Here is a 21367-nt window from a genome sequence, read left to right on the forward strand (position 1 = left end):
GAGACCAGGGATGCAAAACAGTTCAAATGGACCAAAGGCTAACAAATAGAGAAATAGCAGGTGAGCGTGTGTAGACACGCGACAACCGTAAACGGAAATTCTGAGAAACACACCTGAAGGCTGGATTACTTACAGTACCTGTGACCTGAAGGCAAACAACTAGACTGAACCAAAATGTGTTTGAAAGAGCAGAACCCAAGACTTTAGATTAGATTTCAATTCGTTACTTTCTCTGTCTGTTTGTGATATTGTCACTCTTTCTGTCTGTCCGTTTTCAATTAGCCTTTCAATGATTTTTCATTTAAATCACTCACTCTGATTAAAAAGAGCTCACCCATTCCCTCCCTCTCTTTATTCTCTCTCTCGCTTTTCTCCTCCCCTGTCATGAAAACACAAATGAAAGTTCCCCTATTACAGCAAGTGCCTGTATTTCAAAAAGGGACTTCTCTGTACCGAATGCAGTTAGTCGTTTGTTGCGATTATGCATTTTGACAACCTTATTAAAACCTACAATTTTACAGTTTGTATTTGTAATGTGCTTTTGTTAAACAAAGGCTGTTGAAAGTTGTTTCTATAGTTTTTTATTTATTTATTGTTTTGGTTATCTCTGTGGTTGATGTTCTCTGGTAATATTCAGATAGGAGGGAGGGTGTGTGAGAGAGAGAGAGAGAGAGAGAGAGCTGTGAGTCACAGTGGATGGTTTTCACGTTTTAAGTTTTGACAGTCGCGAGTGAGCGCCACTGTTCGTCCGTGCCTCGAAGAGGTCACTTAGTGCCTCTGTGCGTATGCGTGGAGGAGAGAGACTACGAGGTGCCTGATGGGACGGGCAAAGGTGTAATTCCCGCCTGTGGATCAAGAGGGACCAAGAAGAACATCGGAGGAGAGGACCTGACACCATGAATCGCAAGAGGTAAAGCTTGTCTGCGAGCGTTCTTTCATTTCATTGTGCTCTGACAGTTCTTCACACTTTGAGGTCAGTGTTGCATAAATGCAAAAGTCTGCTTTGGCGTCGAGTTTAGTGTGCACTTGAGGTTTAATAAGTCTGCTGGTGCCTATTTTGCAAAGTGTTCACTGCGGTTGTTCGACAGGGCTGTGGTTTCTCCTCTAGTTCTTCAGAACTTTGCGTTTAGGTTTCAGTTCTCTGTGAGAAAGACAGGCTTGTCACTAACAAAACGTTTCAAAATACACATTCATCACCGAGACTCTGACAATGTCGCCTTTGCGAGGCTGTATAGAGACACACGTGTGTTCTGAAGTGTCTACGGTGCGGCTTTCTGATCTTTGTGAGGGGATTTCACATTAGAGAGATGAAATGCGTTTGACCCAGTTATCCTTCCGTGACCTGTAGTGGATAGAGGTATGTTCGCTCTGGGTGTTTACAGTACATAAGAGGCATTAGCAGGAAAGTACTGGTTGGTGTTGAATAAACATTGTCAATGTCAACTCATTTAAATCTTTAATCACTGTAAATTAACCGCAGCTACATATGGAATCGGATTTTTTGAGAATATAAGTCTATATGCCAACTGCTACAGGCTGAACTATCTAACTACATAAACAGTCAAAATTAGAACGGCAAACTTATATATACTGTATATAATGAAGGAGGAGCTTTTGGAGGCATCTATGTATATTATCGCTACAGTCTTATCTGATAACTTGGAAATGACAGGCTTAGCAGCGGCTATGGTTGATGTTATCAGGATCGGCCTCATCACAGAAAGGCTTTGCAAGCATATCTACATGTTATATTCATTTCGTTACATTTGTGTCCGTTCTCAGTATTTGTCATATACACTTTAAAAATGTATGATTTGTGCATCTCTGATGTTTACTCATCTCTATGTATTTCTGCAGACAGATTGAAACACATGGAGATGTAGATAGAGAGATGGCATTACAAACAAAGCCTTCAAAGGGCTCTGGCATCAATTAATCAATTAACAGGAGAAAGGGAGGAATTTGCATGTGTGTGTGTGTGTGTGTGTTAGCGGAGAGAGACAGTAGGCGGGAGAGGGTGGGGGGTCGGGTAATCTAGCTGGAGATGTAGCCAGGAACTGGGAGTAAAACACTGGCTACTGTGGCAAGGAAGGGGTAGGGGAGGTTGGGGGGATTTCCAAAGAGAAAGGAGAAGTTGTTTTCTGAATGACATGAATAGTGCAAAGGGTGCAGGAGGAGAGGAAGAGAAAGTGAGAGAGAAGGTGCCGTGCATGTCTGCAGCACTCACACGATTGCAACCAGTGAATTATGATATTAGATGTCCATCACATGCGAAAAAATTAAGCTGCTGAATAAGTCTTTTTCGTATACGTTGTGGTATATGAATCGATATTATCATGCCAAGAAGTTACATTTAGTTTTATTTTTCACTAAAATGGTTTAAATCGACAAATTAACCAAAGCACCAGCAATGTCACAGGAATTCGTAACTACTTAGTTTAAGAGGTGGCTAATTCATATAAATTTGTACGATCTTATTCGTACATTTAAGTACGATTTGCGTTCGCGCCAGTGACGTTACGTTATGAGGTGGGGTTAGGGGAGGGGCTTCAGCATTGCTTTTTTTCTAATAATCATATATTTTTGTACGATTCATGTCGTAAGAATTCTTTTGAACTCAACTAGTTCAACAAATTCCTGAGATATCAGGTTGGCACCAGAGAACCATATTAATGTTACATCATATCAACACACTTATTTATTTCTGGAGGTTGTTTTAAAGGTGGGGTTGATTTGGAAAGGCGCTAACTTTAGCCTGCTAGCACGGAAATTATAATCCCACCCTCTATGCGATTCGCCGTCCAAAGCCACGCCTCCTCCAAACACATGAATGTATTTCATAAATCCACGTAACGAATTACAAACTAAATTCATTAAATTCTTCTCGAAGCATGTACATACCTGTCCAAAAGAAAGAGAGCAACCATGGTATCGTCTTTCAGAGCCTTTGCCTGCCGGAGCTGTCTCCATCGTGTAAAAGCTGAACCGATGTTAATTCGAGTTTTTCCTCTTTCATGATCCTGACGTTTTTTCGTAACTGCTTTTTTAAAAACTGACTTTCGTTTTGTAGATTTACTTTACTAGTTTGATTGTTGCTGATTGTCCGCCATTCTCCCTACATTGACACAGCAGACATGAACACAATGTTATTACATAATGACCCAGATTGTACTGTATATATAGTTATGTCTATATTATATTCCCATCCCCAGCATTGCATTTACCTTTGCAAAGACATGTTTACAAATTCATTTACATTAACCGAGTGCATTTTCCCTTATTTGTACATGTCTGTGTGTCTACAGTATGACTTTGTTTATAAGTGTGTGCATGTGTGTATATTTCAGGCCTGAGAGGTGTATTGTCTATTGTCATCAGCTGTGAAGCAGGTTGATGCAAATATTGCTCAGAGAGGTGAAAATATGATGCAGAATTTGCTTATTGAGATCATGGCTGATATTCACGCAGGAGGTGAATTTTATGAACGCTACAAATATATAAATAGAAAGATTACATGTGAAATTCAAGGGTAAGGCTGCAGCCGCTTTAACAGATAAATATATCATTCTGGCATACAAATCTATTTAAAGTTCATTTGTGTGTGGTTTACAATGGTTAGACCTCTAGGTTTAGGTTTGCTTAATGAGGTATGAAGGTAAACTTGTGTGTATGTGCGATACGAGAAATTGAAAAAGCACACGCTGGACCTCGACATTGACGTGAGAGGAAGGGTGAGAGAGTGCTACGAAGGGTTTGGTCATTCTAAGAACTTATCGCTACTTCTCTGTAGTCACAGTCAACTTCCTGTTCATGTCGCTGCAGTCACAGACCACAATGATTCTTGCTGATGCTGTCAGAGACACTTCAACCATCAAATCATAAACTGACATACTTACATTTTAAACGAAGATCTGGTTTTTAATTTAATTATGCAGCCGTTTTAAAGACTCTCATCCTGGTGTACAACGTTGTTGTTTTCTCTCTGTAAGACAAAAGAGAGAGTGTGAGAGAGATGCTTATCTTCATTTTCATACATTTTCTCTTCCTGTGAAATTGTCATAGACAGCATTGAATATTGACATCTATTCCACGTATGCCTACAACGTCAGTCCATGGTGTATAAACAGAAACAACAAGCACCTGTTCAAGGAGCAGAGTGGCAGACATCAACACACAACATCAATTCACAAAACCGTATATAGAAACATAAACATACCTGATCTACCGGTAGGGCTTGCAGAGCACATGCATGTACATAAATACAGACAAATGTGTTTAATCTGTTCAAATGTTTTGAGTCCTTTTGCTGAAATGCTGTGTTTCCAGGTTTTACTTTCCATTGACTTATACTGTAATGATTTTTATACTGTACAAACTGCAACCGTACAGTATAAAAATCGAACCATCATAGAAAACGTTCTGCATTTTTACATTTTTAAACATCATTTGTTTGATTTATAAGCTGTTTTTCTCATGGGGACCAAAAAATGTTCCCACAAGGTTCAAAAAGTACGGGTATTACTGTCTTTGTGGGGATTGGTCCCAACGCTGTAGGGTTTACCAGCACTGCACACACAAAACAGTGATCTTGTCCACAGTCTCAATGATACATAAACACATTTCGCAATAACATAAAATATAATATAACTGTTGCACTCTGTTTACGCATGATGAGTATTGTTATTGTGAAAGACCCGTGGTCTTGTGTGCAGCCAAAAGCACAATATTCTGTTTGTTTGTGAGATGCACTTGTTTGATGGAGAGATCTTTAGTTTTAAAGGGATAGTTCGACCGAAAATAACTTGTTCATCACACTTCTGTGGAACATAAAAGAAGATATTTCGAAAAATGTCTCAGTGGTTTTGGGTCCATGTAATGGGGGCCAATGTTGTTTGGTTACCAACATTCTTCAAAATATCTTCCTTTGTGTTCTGCAGAGGAAAGAAAGTTATACAGGTTTGGAATGACATGAGGGTGAGTAAATGATGAAAGAATTTTCATTTTTGAGTGAATTCTCCCTTTAAGAGCGGTTGATAGTTCTGTTGGTCACATATTGTACCACTGGATTATTTTACTGAATATTATTGAGGCTTGAGTGATATTTTATTAGAATAAAAATCTCTTTTCTCTATGTGTTTGCCTGTCTCCAGCAGTAGGAAGTCCCGTCCGGAGGGCGTGTGTGTGATAAAGAGCAGAAGACCAGTGCAGAGGAGAATGACATGCCCCAGTCCTCAGGAGATCAGCCGAGCTCTACAGAGCCCACCCGCTCACCCTTCATTCCGCGCCGCCAGCCTGGATGAGCTCATCCTTCGCTGCTTAAACTACTTCGGTCAGTGTGCCCTTCACCTCTCGCTGTCTCTCCATCTGTTTGTCTGCCTCTCTCCTTTTTCCTCATCTATCAATGTCCTTCCTGGTAAAACACAGCACAGTGTGTGTCGCAAATGGAGAACGTCACTCTTTTTTTCACCTGATCAGACATATTTCTCCCACATCCTACTTTCTTGCCCTGTCACTGGCCCCATGTCCCCACACCGCTTTCCCATCATTCCCAGTCTCCATGTGCCAGCATGATTATGTAAGTCTGCACAGTGGTGTGAGAGACAGATGGAGAGACACACTTTTTTAAAGAGAGAGAGAGAGAGCGAGAGAGAGGAAGAGAGGGAAAGAGAAACAGTGGGACAGAGAGAGGGAAATCTTTGGTTTACTAGCATTCAGGGCCTGGGAATGTGTTTGTCTCTTTATGCTAATGAGACAAAGCCTGATTGTGTGCCTCAGTCTCACAGACCTTCCCTATCTCTCTCTCTCTCTCTCTCTCTCTCTCTCTCTGTGTATATACCCCCATATTTTGCTTTATTGGGGTAAAGCGTTTAAATAAATATAAATATTTCTACATTAGAAATAATCCTATACCATTTGAGCTATGTGGTTTGTCGAGGTTGAGATTTGTACTATTATGATGTTTACTATCTTCTGAGGGTGCATATATAGGATTTTAACCTGTGGGACGTAAAAGAGTAAAAACCCCTCAGAACACCTATTGTGAATAAAACAAGCTCATCTTTACCTTTTTTTGCAGATGCAGATGGAAAGATAAACAGAGGGACACAGCTTGTACATATGACCCTCATGATGCATAACTGGGTGGTGCCATCACACATCTTCGCACATAAGCTGCTTTCTCTATATCCTCTATCAAAAACCTCACTTCACTTTTTTAAATGTGCCTCACTCAACCTGCTCCTCAAAGATTAGTTTGTGAAACTGATCCCAGTGCAGCTGAGTCTGAAATCCATAGAATAGTCTTGGGTTCAGTCACAGCAACACACGGCTCTTAATCCCACTGACAAAGAAACAACAGCAGCCCTGTTTTAGTTTAGCCTGTTTATTAGTAGTGGATTATTTTGGGGGGGTAAGAGTTCGTAGTGTTGCTGTTCTGTGGTTGTTCCTTGACTTGTGATAACATATAAGGACTGTCCTGCAGAAAAGAGGGGGCAGAGACGCACACAAATCTGCCATTTCATCAGGTTGGTGGATCCACCACATTCACATGCATTTATGCTTAGAGATCACCGAATGAATGAAAGAACTAATGTTTATTTTTCTGTACCGCAGAGAGTGGATTAATCAGTTTCGGCTTATGTTTGAGATGGATCCTCTGTTAGAAGAAGCAATGGGAGATCTCTGGGCTCTGGTCAGGGTTGAGGGAAACGATTCGCACTATCAGCTCTTCAATACACCATACATGTAAGTGTTTATAGATTCTACAGTGGTGAACATTTAGGTAACTATAATATGGGTTGATAGTTGTTTGGGCTGCATGTTTATGCTTAAGATGAATTTTTATGATTTTTTATTCAATAAATTTGAAGAGTTTATTTGCAAAAAAGATAACTCTATGTTCTAGTTGTATCTTTTTGAGTTGTTATTACTAAATCAAAACAACCCAACCACAGTTTGATTGATATTAACTGTAATGCACAATAAAAACTGAGAATTTGTTTTTGCACATGAAATCTTCATTTTATTCGTTTAATTTTATCACAATTTTTTTGTCTTATTGTTATATTTAATTTAATCAAACACATTTTTTTACCTTTCTTTACAAAACGACATTTTAATAAAAAAGTAACCATCGGTAAATGAAAACCAGCCAACGTATGCCCAGCATAAATGGAAATTCCTTTAGTAGCTTAAATACCACCCCAAGTGAGAAAAGTGCACTTAGATGTACTTAAAGTGCTCTATTGTCACACACTAATTTTGTACTTAATATACAAAAAAAGTATTTTTAAGGTAAACTTGAGAAGATCCGAGTGTACTAAACTGACACCATGAGTACTAAAGACCACATGTTTAGTATATTAAGTACAAACTTAATGTACTTAAAGTGCTCTATTGTCACACATAAAATTTTGACACATTTTATCTGCCAAGTTTAATAAATATAACCCTTGTCTCAACCTATATTGTTGTCTGTTTAGTGATGATGTGTTTGGTCTCTGTCTGTCACTGATCCCAGTAATCCTCCAGTGAATGTATCTCAGAGTGCCTCTCCCTCAGTAAAGAAAAGGAAAGTTTCATTGCTGTTCGACCACATGGAACCAGATGAAATGGCTGAACACCTCAGTTATCTGGAGTTCAAAAACTTCTGCAATGTCTCAGTGAGTCACTCATACCAAATTATCACTTTCGCCGAGTACACATTGCAAACCAGCCTAAAATTGAGTCACTCAGTAGACAGTTACCTTTTACATTGTAGTTCATGTAGGCCACAACATGAAAAAGCATTGTAAAAATATAATACTGCCAATCACAAGCATTCAGAATCAGACGAGATGAGATGTAGACTTGGCAGATTTGGACGTGACTGAAATCACAAAGAATGTATTCAAAAAACATATTTCTCTAACCTTTGGCACAACTAGTTCCGTCTAAATTGGGTTTATGTTTACGGAACATAGTATGACAGAACACACTCATAACGGTATGACTGACCAATGAATCAACCGCGATCACACCCGTTTTACTCATACCTGAACGTGTTAGTTCATATCAGAGTATCATTATGTCTTGATGATCACATACGTGAGTGCTTGGCACATCTGGAGTTCATCAGAACCTTTTATCTGTTTGTGTGTGTTACTATAGTTCCTGGACTACCGTAGTTACGTGGTACACGGCTCCGTGAGGCATAACCCGGCCCTTGAGCGCTCAGTCATGCTCTGTAACGGAGTGTCGCAGTGGGTTCAGCTCATGATCCTCAACAGACACACCCCACAGCAGCGAGCAGAAGTCTTCACCAAGTTCATTCATGTAGCACAGGTGATTACAAACACATGACACCAAAGATATTAATATTAACAAGATGCGCCACTGCCGTTACAATGAATAGGGGGGGAATGCAATGCTCAATATGGCCGCTCTGGCGAAGGAAGTCCCACCTTCCAGTGAAACGAGCCAATCATCAATCAGTATTGATGAAGCGATCACGAAAAAGCTGAAGCTAGGCAAAACCAAGTTTTGGTACAGTTCATGTCAGGTTTAATTATTGATAGGACATATGCTGTTTAATTGATTTAAAAAATATCTGCCTTCCCCCATTCAAGTACTGTGGACTTGCTATTAACTGCCCAGAGGCGTTGCAAACATGGCCGCCGAGTGGCACGACTTCCGTAAACAGACTTTGATGACACACACGAAATCCAATTTTAACTCCTTGTGAGATTTTGACCCCTACTTCTGATTGGTACATTTACTGGCGAGGGTGCTACCTTTAAGCAGTGAAATATAAATGCTGTGTAAAATGATGGTTACATTGTGTAAACCAGGCTGTCACGATATCAGATTTTCACTACATGATTATCATGGCCAAAAGAATTTGTGATGATATTATCACAATTTTAATTGCTTTTTACTGTAAAAATGGCAAATAATGCTGTCAGTTTATTTGATATTTTATTTATTCAATAAATCGAATGAAAATACGAGTGTAGGGAGTCAGAAAGAGAGTGTTTGTAGCCATTGTAGGTCATAAGACTACATTTTAACTGGTGCCGAAATTAACTAATGGGATAATTCACCCCAAAATGTACAAATTATGTAAAAAAAAGATGTTTGGAAAAATGTTAGTAACTGAAACTTCTGGGGCACCACTGACTACCATTAAAATGGTTGTCAAAGGTGCCTCAGAGCTGTATTTTCCCTATATCCTTAATAATATTTTCTTTTGTGTTTAACAGAACAAACAAATATACAATATTACTATGGTAGTCAATGGTGCCCCAGAAATCTCAGTTGCTTACATTCTTTCAGATATCTTTCTTTGTGTTCAATCAAACAAATAGGCCTACATTTATCCAGGTTTGGAACAACTCATAACAGAATGTTCATTTTTGGGTGAACTATCTGTTTAAGTTATTACGAGACGTGTGAATAAGCACAATATTGACACAATGGTTTTTAATATCATGGTTATTGTCAATACCGGTACATTGTGACCTCCTCCTACTCTGCACATTAAGTGCTAAGAATTGAAAGAGCCTATGGAGAAATAACATTAAAAGTTACAGAACCAAAGAGACTCAAAAAGTGGCCCGTTATATTGTGGATGTGAAAATGAAATGGCTGTACATGCTGAAATGTCAAAGTAATGACCTTGTCCAATATTGCAGTAACTTTCTATCAAGACACTGACGTAAAACATAGAGGCCTATAGCATGACGAAACATGTGGGTCCACATAGACCCTGCGGCTATTCGTTTTTTAAGGTTGCCTGTGATATCTGCCCTAGAAGTGTCTGACTCATTCTGAAACATTTCATAGCATGACATTAAAAGTACGAATCCATTTCATACATTTCAAGAAATGTATCATATCAGTTTACGATCATCGTCTTTTAGGGCATGCCAATAAAGTAAATCACTTGGAGAATGCCAGAGTGAAGTGACAGAGCTAACATTTAATGTATTTCAGTTTAGAGGAAATGGTTACATAATGTGCTGCCCTGGACTTAACCACATTAACACGAATGCACGAACAAGACATCTTGAAGAAAACACCTAGGAAATAAGCACATGCGTCATATGATGTGGTCGTGTGGAAATCTGATATAAGTGTGCCATCAAAGTAATGTTCCTGTATTGGGAAATGATCCGGGAGAACTGTTGCACAAGTGCTGTTTTACAGGAAAGAGGATGTAGGCAGTCTTATGGTGCCATGTGCTTCAAGAGTGAATTTAATGTTATAATTCTGTGTGTTTGTAGAAGCTGAGAGCCCTGCAGAATTTCAATACTCTGATGGCGGTTATAGGAGGTCTGTGTCATAGTTCCATTTCTCGTCTTAAAGATACAGCCAGCCTGCTTTCCTCTGACGTCACAAAGGTCAGTCTGAGAATTGGTTGTTGCGTTGTATCTGCTTACTTACACCGTGTCTACACCAGACGCGACAGGCGTGATATGACAACCTGCTTGTTCTCAATGGGTTCCAATAGGCGCCGCATCCAGTGTGGACAAAATGTTAAATTATAATGGGTTCTAATTTGTTTCTAATGTCTTCTGTCATGTCGCATCGTGCCGGTCGTGTCTGGTGTAGACACGGTGTTACACAAGATCCTCACCATTTTACTTTTAAAATGGATTCTACTGGTCTTAGCTCCGTATAACATACTGGCCCGGTTTCACAGACAAGGCTTGAGGCTAGTCCCAGACTTAAATGAATGTTTCAGCTGTCTCAACTGAAAATAACTTGCCCTAACATATCGTAAAATATGTCAGTGCCATTGTTTTGTCTAAAGATGCATTTTTATAAAAGTGACTCAAATATCCTAATCCAACTAAGGCATAGTCCTGGTTTAAGATAAACCTTGTCTGTGAAACCAGGCCACTGTGTTTTGCCAAGTTTAAATCAGTTCCACAAATCAATCAGTCGGTTTCACCAAAACCCAGAAGTTTCCTACTGCATCCTCATAGTTATGAATCTACAGTAGACTGCTTAAAAGGATAGTTCACCCAAAAATGAAAATTCTGTCATATCAATTGCTCACCCTCATGTTGTTCTTAAAGGCCCAGTTTGTAAAATTCGCCGCTAGAGGGCGCACATTCAAAACAGATATGTTCAAAACAACAACAACGTCGTAGCTTGATGATGCTGCGAAGGAGCGTGGAATAATGGGAACTGACTTGAATGAGAAATCCCGTTTATGGATGATGTAAAGTAATAAAGTTTTTATAAATGTTGCATTTGATGTCATGATTTTATATCATTATAATGAATTAGCCGCATCAGACGTAATTCATGAAATTAATTTATTACTAGTGATGCACGATATTGGATTTGCCGATATCCGATATGCCGATAATTTCCACCTCAATTAAGCTGATAGCCGATGCCGATATATGCTGTCTATCCACCGCCAGGCGCTGGACAGCGTTTTTTCAACCAAGGTGCTTTGGTCGCAATTATAAGCTGCATGGGAAAAAAATAAGCGCCAGCACTGAGCCTGTGTAAAAAAACAAGGGGGCATAGCCCGGTCACTTCAGTGACTGTGCCTTTTCACAGGGCTTGACATTAAGCATTGTCATATGGTTGTCCTTCGGACAAGTAAACTTGTCATTCACTTGTCCGAGCACAAAAATTACTTGTCCAACGATAAAAAAATCTTCGGGAAGAAGGTCTTCGGGAAGACGCTTGTTTGCAGATAGCTTCACTCAAACAGTAAAACGCTCGTAAAATAAATTAATTTCACAGAGCAACTCTGACAGGAGATGAAGTTCATGTGTTCACATCCTCATACAGTGCAGACGCAGATAAAATACTCGACCATCACTCGTGTTGTATGTTAAACTGTGCACATAATTCACTCAGACACGCAGAACAGCCAGATGACATTTAAATAACAGGATTCTGCATGTAGTTACATGTACTCAGTGCGGTGCGCCATTGATTATTGTCACACACAACAACCACCACGACAAACGCACTACACACAAACACGCAGCTCTGTCTAATGCACATATTCTTATTATTCTACATATATGTTGCACTAATGTTATTTTTTTTCAAGTTACTTGTCCAGTCGGGCAAGTAAAGTTATCTCTCACTTGCCCATACAAAACATTCACTTGTCGCGGACAATCATTAATGTCGAGCCCTGCTTTTCACATTTTAAAATTATGATAAACGAAATAATTTAAAAACATTTGGAAAATTAATTTGGTGAATATTAATTAAAGAAGCAACAAGAGCATAGGTGTCTTTGAAATGGAGACTACAAAACGGCAGTGTGCAGAGACGAAAGTCGCAGGGCGGCGCGTTGCATATTCTGCACGCTTGAGCTCAAGTTCAAAGTCTACTCCCGATGGGCAGGATTCAACTTTATTTTTACTCTGTGTTTTAGTTAAAAACGTTAATCAATAAATAGGCAGTGCGCGGCTGACGGGCGCAGAGATGGATTTCTTTGCACTCAGTAAGAATGTGCTGCTTTTACAAGCATGATTTAATTACAGCTTCCTATCGGCAAGGCATATCGGCGTTATTTTCTTTATCGGGCTGACGCCGATAATTCATTTATAAGCCATTATCTGCCGATAATATCGACGTGCCGATAATATCGTGCATCCCTATTTATTACAATTAAGTCAGATGATCTAAAAACGATTACTGCTTGTTCAGTAAATATGTACATGACACTCATGCTACATTAAGAAAAAGACATTCAATGGTTATAAGACTAACCTTGTTGTAGGGCTAAGCGATATATATCGCGATTCACACTAATTATACATGTCTAAATCGATTCTGAAATCGATTCTGTGTTTTATCCACAGTAGGAAGTACTGCTCGATCTAAAATCACTATGAGATTGAATCGTTCATAACGTGCATTTGAAAAAGCAACACTCCTCAAACATCATCATTATAAATATACTTTACTATCATAAAAATACCTAAAAAGGTTTGAAGAACAGCGATAGAATATGACCGTTGGCATTTCCTGGAACTGTGTGTGTGTAAATCATTATTTTTCTGTGTCCCGTATGCCAAGTTTCTGCGTGAAAGCACCCTCTGGCTTTCGGATATTGCGGCATTTAACCAACGGTAACCGTAATTTATTGAGCAAACTGAGCATAAGAATTGCACGATAAATCGTCCCAGCCCTACCTGTCTAGCAAAACACACGCAAGATCAGCGTCTCTGTCTAGTAAAAATGTCTCTGTTGACAGAACCAGAAAAACAGTAAACAATAATTGTGCTCCATAACGACTGCGCAAAACAAGATAGTTGCATGATAGATGCTACAAACTAATACTTTCACATTTGTCCACGAGACTGTGTTGTCATGGTTTCTATGGCAGTAAAAGCTGAAACCGAGGGTAACGCCGGAGACTTTGTTATTAGGGAGATGCAAGGTCTGGAGAAAGTGTAACGGCTTACACGAATCACGTGAGGCACCTCAGCCAATCATATAACAGCCTCTAGTCTCCTTTCCTGCATTCCGCTGAAGGTTGCAAGCGTTCCATCTAGTGTCTTTGGTAACTCGGACTGACAGCGACTGCCAGATACGGCCCGTGTCACTGGTTAAAATTACAATTTTCTCATGATTTACAAATAGTTGGAAACATTTGAGATATTGTAAGTACTCAAATGAACAAAATATGGCCTAGTGGTTTTTGGATAATTTACTGCAAAAAAGTTACAAACTGCACCTTTAATCTGTATAAATTTTGTTGTTTTGCTAAACACAAAGTAAGATATTTGGAAGTTTTTTTAGCCAAACAGTTCTGGGGCACTATTGAAGTAGGAAGAAAACTATGGTAGTCAATGGTGGCCCAGAACTATTTGGTTTCTCACATTCTTTAAAATATCTTCTTTGGTGTTTAACAGAACTAATAAATGCACAGAGGTTTGGACCAATTTGAGTGTGAATAAACAATGACAGAATTGTCATTGTGGTGTTAACTATCCCTTTAAGGCCCCCTTAATAACAAACCTTAAAAAATGTAGAACGATCTGCATATAACATCAAACTAACGTGAGAACAAAGCTGTGCTTTCGCGGTACCGATCAGTTTGCGCAAATATTTGCAAACTATTTATGAATAAATATTTGAAAAAAAGACAAATTTAAGTACTTCAAGCTCCTTGTACAAACCCTGTCTTAATCAATGTTTTGCAGACCCTCAGCGAGCTTACAGAGCTGCTGTCATCCTACAGCAACTATTCCAACTACAGGCGCGTGTACAGCGAATGCACCGAATTTAAAGTGCCTATCTTGGGCGTTCATCTCAAAGATCTGATCTCTCTCAATGAGGCGCTTCCAGACTACCTGGAGGATGATAAGATCAACCTGGGCAAACTGCAGCATTTATATAGCAACATTAGCGACCTGCTGACCATCCATGACTGCACCCCACCATTTGAAGCCAACAAAGACTTGCTGCACCTGTTAACGGTGAGTTTGAGAGGAAATGATGGTGTGGGACTGATTTGATATAGATTGTCACTGGAAAGCGACCTGTTCTTAGAAGTGTTTGTTTTGCCTCGCGAGTCGCGACATAAGAATTGTATGTATTCTGAGTACCTGACCGGTCCCCAGTATTACACAGAACAATTGTTTAAGAAAACATTTACATTTAGAAGCATGTAAACATGGCTTAATCAATTTCCAGTCTCTTTTTAGGTTTAAAGGAGTATTTTTAAAATCTGACTGAACAGCCTGTTTGTGGTTCAGCTCTGCTGTTTGTATGTAATACTAAGAGATGTGGATTGCAAACAGTGGGCGTTCACTCATGTGTAACAGTTTTGCCCCGCCTTGCCTGCAGCTCTCGCTAGACCTGTGTTACACTGAAGATGAGATATACGAGCTCTCCTACGCCAAGGAACCCAAGAACCCCAAAATTCAGGTGATACACTTTAAATGAAACTTAGCGCCTTCTACCGTGTCATTTAAAGGTCCAATGTGTAATTTTTTGGAGGATCTATTGACAGAAATGCAATATAATACACATAAATATGTCTTCAGAGGTGTATAAAGACCTTACATAATGAAGTATTGTGTTTTTATTACCTTAGAATTAGCTATTTCTATCTACCGCTGGTCCACTTACATGCAATTTCCCATGTTGTTTCTACAGTAGCCCTAAATGGGCAAACTGCTCTACAGAGCCCATTTCATAACATTATCTCCTTCGGCAAAGAAGCAAAAACGTGAAGAAATCTTAATTCTGTGTCACCGTTGTGCTTGGAAAGAGAGGGGGAGAGTGAGCCATTCATAGCAATTTGCAACCTTACCGCTAGATGGCGCTAAATTTCATACACTAGACCTTTAAGTAAATTAGTCAAACCTCTAACTCTACATTAAATATTATTTAGTGACATCGACATGAGCAATACCACAAATTGTGCGGCTTGTTAAAGGGATAGTTCATCAAAAAATGATGTCTCGGAACTGAAAATTACTAACATTCTTCCAAATATCGTTCTTTGTGTTCATTGGAACAGAGTAATTTATACAGGTATGAAATTACATGAGCGTTAGTAAATGATGACAGAATTTTCATTTTTGGAAGAACTATCCCTTTAAGAGATATGCTAATACTTTTCTAAGTAACTGGACTTACAATTTCGACCTGGCGAACAAAAATGAGTTGCACTGGAAATAGGCATGAAACAATGGCGTTTTTGTGGTTTTCTTCTGAATTGTCTCATATAACGGCTTCTGAATTGACCCACAAAAAATTACCCAAACAGAGAAAAAAATTACAATAAAAAATAATGGTGACTTTAAAGGCTAATTCACACCAATTCAACAAATGCCAACAAACACCAGCATTCTAAATTCTCATTGACATCCAACAAAGTCCAAAAGAGGGGTTTCACACTGATCCAACACACTCAGTGTGAATTGGTCTCGAGGCTCATTCACATCAAGGTTGATAAATTTAATCAAATGGAGTCCACACCACAACTATAACATTACCAAATAAAGAGATAAAATACACTTGTAGGGCGATTTTTTTTATTTACAATATGAAACCCCAGAACACATAATATAGTTATTGTTACAGTTATCCTTATCTTTATAGTTATCTTTTGTGACAAGCCAAGCAATATCTAGAACACCCTTAAGAATGTGCTAAGAAAAAACATTAACACTACCGGACACAGATTTAGTGGAAGTTAATGACATTTATGGTGATGGTCATAATTTTCTCACATTTCATAATAAATTGGCTAACCTTGGCTTGTATGTGACCTGTTTATAGACAGGGAGTATCCCGTGCTAACGTGTGGGTACAGGGCACAGTGCACTCTTCTTTGTGCAAACACACTTCAAAGAAAACCGCAGAAGAGACGCACGGTGCTGAAAGACACATGATTTTTATCTTGGTCGCTCTCTGTGTGGGTGTTGCTTTTCTGATTCTTTCCTATAAAGCCTCAGTGCTCGCATGTTTCACGGGTAAACCAGGCTGACATGTCGCATGTTTTTGCAGCAACAATCTACAGTTGCTGATCTTGATGAAAAGTGGCTGTTGAGTGTCAAAACAAAACTGTTAGGTCTCACACGTTTTTTTCTCCTCCTCCCCCACAGCCCGTAGCTCCAGTGAAGCCGCCCGTAGTAGCAGAATGGGGATCGGGAGTGACTCCGCGCCTGGACCCCGCCACCATCTCCAAGCACGTCAAGCAGATGGTGGATGTAAGTGAGAAGCATATGCTCATTCCCACTGTTAGGGCCAGTTTCTGACTGTGACGCTGTGATAGCCGCATTCTGGCCATCCACTTTCACTTCCTTAATAGCGTCGTGCAAGCTCTTCATGACCAAACGTCACAGGCTGACTTTAGACGTCAGTCTTTAACGTTAAAGATCAAAACTATTGTGTCTCCCCCTACAGTCCATCATGAAAAATTACGACTTGAACATGGACGGCTACATTTCTTTGGAGGACTTTGAGAAGATCGCCGCAAACTTCCCCTTCTCCTTTTGCACGCATGAGAGCGACAGGTAAGATGAGGAGGGAACTGTTTAAATAAACTGTTATTTAGACACGTTATGTGACGTGATGCTTTGCTTTTGATTTTTCAGAGGAGAAATCAGCAGAGAGGAAATAACTACTTATTTCATGCGAGGGATGTCGGTGTGTGCGAAGCTTGGCTATAACCTCCACAACCTGCACAACTTCCATGAGACCACGTACAAGAGGCCCACATTCTGTGACACCTGTGGAGGATTTGTGAGTGTTTAAAGTGAAGTGCAATGCATTGTGGGACACATCTGTGTATTTGTGCATCATCTAATGTTTTTCTTTCTTCTCTCCACTAGTTATGGGGAGTCATAAAGCAAGGCTACCACTGCAAGGGTGAGAAATTGCCAATGGCACAATTACTTCAAAACATTACTATTGATTACTTAGAGAGAATCATCTTTTCCTCTGTCTCTTTAAGACTGTGGAGTGAACTGTCATAAGCACTGTAAGGATAATGTAGGAATGGAGTGTTTGAAGAGGTTACAGGTGACCAGTAGCTCATGTCCCGGCACCCCTGGCCCTGGAACAGGCGTCCACACTAAAGGCAACAGCTGGAGTGAGTTTTCTTATGTCTTTCTTTTAATATACATACATACAGTATGGGATAATGTACATGTAGCTGGTTATTTTAGCAAATAAAATCCTGACAGAGTGTTTAAAGGAACACTGCACTTTTTTTGGAAATAGGCTCATTCTCCAACTCCCCCAGAGTTAATAAGTTGAGTTTTACCGTTTTGGAATCTATTCAACCGATCTCCGGGTCTGGCGATAGCACTTTTAGCATAGCTTAGCATAGATCATTGAATCCAATTAGACCAGTAGCATCGCGTTCAAAAATGACCAAAGAGTTATAATATTTTTCCTATTTAAAACTGGACTCTTCTGTTAGGGCTGTCACGATTATTAAATAATCGTCTCATCGCGATTGTTTGACCTCATCGCGATGGTTTCAGATCATCGCAATTATTGCACATCTCTATAGAAGACACTAGGGGGAGCTGTAGTGCATCTGCATATTGCGATGCACTACTAAACCTTAAGTATGATGACCCAATTTTTTCCTATGTATTTCCAAGAAAAAGAACATAGTCTATATATTCAGACAGTATGTTCACACAATATGGTCGTTTCAAAGCTGAATAAAAAATGTATGAGAATTAAAAGTCAAAGCTCTAAAACAGACAATTAATCATCATAATCGCAATGATTTATTAGACAATTAATCATCAGCCAAATTTCATAATCGTGACAGCCCTATCTTCTGTAGTTATATCGCGTGCTAAGACCGGCGGAAAATAAAAAGTAGCGATTTTCTAGGCCGATATGATTAGGAACTATACTCCCATTACGGCGTAATAATCAAGGAAGTTTGCTGCCGTAACATGGCCGCAGCAGGCACAGCGATATCACGCACACGTGTAATGTATTATTTATTTTTGCATTATACTTTTCAGTACATTTCCATTTATTTTTGTTTCGTAAGCGGAGCGCAAAGCTAGCTTTTGTGAAAACGTAAAGGAAGCGTAGAAGTATTTTCACAACACAAAATGATATAAAACAAAGTCTCTTTTGTAAGTTCCATTTATGAATCCAAACAATAAATATAATTTTTGCACTCTTTAATGTGCCGTGACATGTGATTGACTGGAACGTATTGTGGTTCTTACCTCCAGCTTTGTCTCGAACGTGTACACTCAGCTTTTCAACTAGTTTTGTGTTCTTATTTTCGATTAGGCTCCGAGGAGGAAGCATTCGTCTTTCCTAATGGAAACGCATCTGAGCACTCTAAGGGCCAAACTTCATCAGACAGCGACGCAGAGGCGGGTACATTATCGGACATGTCCACTCAGACAGACCCAGGTGTCTGGACACCGGTGGCGAAGCGGAAGGAATGTCTGCATTCTCAGAAACATCCACCTCTTGAAAAGGTATTACTAATTAGATTGATGTTTTCAAGTAAAGCTAATTGGGTGGGCGAGACTGGATAGCTACTCAAAACATGAATCCTAAGGCTTGAATCGATTCTAACATTACCTACCTGCCTTCACTCCAGAGCGCCACGCTACCAGCAAGGGTACGAGGTTCCTCTGCCCCTAGTTCTCTCCTACAGGAGAAAATGGATGAACTGAAGCTGAACAAAGATAAACGAAAAGAACCAGACTGAACTTGTTTGCGCATGTGGGCATGTGTTTGTGTGTCTCACCGAAAAACAGACCGCTGGATTTCAATGTCAATGCCTATAACCGTAAAGGAACTGTTATACACTGGACAAAACAGGCTGACGAGCACACGCTCATGTTTCTTGTTCTATCGTCTTCTACATTGTTTTTGACATTCATTAAATGTGATGAAAATCTACTCAAGGACTAATGCATGGGATTTTATTTAAAGAATTAAGGCTTGTATGACTTTATGGAACGAACTCTATACACCAGCATCAACTGCCAGTGAGGACCACATCAACGGCCCTCACATCTAAACAGGTACCCAAAGGTGGACTGCTTCTGTATATCATCAAATACCATCGATCTCACTACCACTCATCGGTGTAAGACTAATGGACTTTATTTGAGTACAAAACTGTGTTGTGGACCACAGCCTTAATAGTCAAACTGGAGGAAAATATAAAGTGTGACTGTGTTGTTCATTTGAACAGCATGAATGTATTGCCACTGTGATTTTAGTGCTGATGTAATACCCAGAATGCATCACTGTGCCTTATGCAATGAACATTTCACTAAGACAGTGGGTCTTATTTAACTGGTTATAACCAACAATAGTCCTGTCGCAATTCAACATGATCACAATCTATTTCATTAGAGCTCATTTCTATGAGCTGAATAAGTTACATCTATACCACATTGGCTCAATTCGCCTGCTTGCACACATCTACTGTATTACACCATCAGCACTAATGAAAGGAGAGGAGAACTGAGGTGAACCATGAGCATTGTGGACCTATTTTCAATAGTCTTTTTTCTAATTTCATGTCTGTTATATCTTTTGTCATCCCCAACTTGAATGTGTTTTACTAAATCTTGAATGTAGGCTATAGATTTTTTATTTATTGAGGAATCTGAAGTATTTTCCATAATAAAGCACTGCCTGACGTGATTAAAAAAAGAAATGAGGAAAAATCATGGGGGTGTTGCGCATCAGTTTTGTAAGGGTGTTGAGATGTATTGTGGCATTGCTGGCTATGACAACACTGTTATGTAAGCAGAGCCACTTTTTTGGTTTAGAAGAGATTGAACAAATATGTTCACAAAGAACACCAGTATGAACTAAACGGTTTAAATATAGGCAATATTTTATCCAGAAAAATGTACTTTCTTAAAATCGAAAAACATTTTGTTTAATCAAGAATAAAACATTTCAAATTTACATAAAAACAATCAAAACTTCTCTCATCTTATTAGTGTTTGTGAAGAGTATTAAGAATATTAAATATATATTAAACCGCAGTTTAAACAAAACTTAACAAAGGTAAAACACACACTTCAACTGTGAACGTAATAATTGCCAGTTAGCAAAATTAGAATAACTTAAACAGTGTTTTTGCAAAACGATCTGTACAGTGATAACAGTGCGTGCACAACCACAGTGTTGCCGTCTCTCGGTGCATCACACAAATTCTATATCTACAGGCCATTTGTGGTACTACAAATACAACCACATTTCAAAAATACTTTCACAGTACAGTCCAGTATCTCAGTGTGGTTTCCGCTTTCATCATTACAAGTGCATAAGTTTGCCTACATTTATATATTATATTTATAAAATTTGCCACATTTACATGATTAAGTTCTGACGCGCCAAACAAACATTATTTCAGGTAACCGAGATCAAGGTCACTCCGAGTTGTGCAAATATCCGCCTTTCTTGATGCAAACTTAATGTAAAAAGTAAATGTCAGTTACTTACCACACCCCTGTCGGGGACAAGTTGAATGTACTAGACAAGACAACAACTCTGCACGACCTTCTTTGTGCACAAGATATTCATTGAACATAGATTGAGTATCAAAGTGTATCAGTGCTGCCATCTACTGTCCAAACATACAACACAACTCTTTAATTCACTGAACTTTTGATCTAAGGTTTACGCTTCAACGCTTGAAATTAGATGCCAACACAATTTCTTTACAGGCCAATTGGGACTACTTTGAACAAAGGTATGTAAACTTGATACTATAAAATTGTATCATTCATCCTATTAGAAATATGAACTTAACGTCAAGATAGATGATTGTTTTGTTTAGTTTCTTTGCTTTCAATTATATCAATACACAAGTTTTCTTATATGCTAAAAAATGGAGAACGGCATTCAACAACCACAATTTCTTTCA

The 21367-nt window shown here is 39.1% G+C and overlaps 2 protein-coding genes across 3 annotated transcripts in view; one reads left to right on the plus strand and one right to left on the minus strand.

Moving 5' to 3' along the window:
- The window catches only part of ryr1b (ryanodine receptor 1b (skeletal)), an 83949-nt gene extending 79967 nt beyond the window's left edge, over positions 1-3982 (minus strand). The window contains exon 1 of the mRNA XM_057348239.1: positions 3897-3982. The gene's annotated coding sequence lies outside the window, so the exon portion shown is untranslated. The remainder of the gene's footprint in view (positions 1-3896) is intronic.
- rasgrp4 (RAS guanyl releasing protein 4) lies at positions 432-20159 on the plus strand. Of its 2 annotated transcripts, none has more exons than XM_057348243.1 (17): positions 432-910; positions 5154-5329; positions 6077-6182; positions 6462-6524; positions 6613-6744; positions 7520-7661; positions 8149-8322; positions 10263-10379; positions 14172-14447; positions 14818-14898; positions 16587-16691; positions 16888-16997; positions 17079-17226; positions 17316-17352; positions 17438-17575; positions 18754-18947; positions 19073-20159. In XM_057348243.1, exons 1-17 carry the CDS (start codon positions 897-899, stop codon positions 19181-19183), a joined length of 2124 nt encoding a protein of 707 aa, XP_057204226.1. In that variant the 5' UTR covers positions 432-896; the 3' UTR covers positions 19184-20159. The 2 variants fall into 2 exon arrangements, with proteins under 2 accessions (XP_057204226.1, XP_057204225.1); XM_057348242.1 differs by having other exon boundaries at positions 433-910; positions 5151-5329.
- Positions 20160-21367: the final 1208 nt, after the last annotated feature.

The sequence above is a fragment of the Triplophysa rosa genome, linkage group LG12, assembly GCF_024868665.1.
Source record: "Triplophysa rosa linkage group LG12, Trosa_1v2, whole genome shotgun sequence".
Lineage (NCBI taxonomy): Eukaryota > Metazoa > Chordata > Actinopteri > Cypriniformes > Nemacheilidae > Triplophysa > Triplophysa rosa.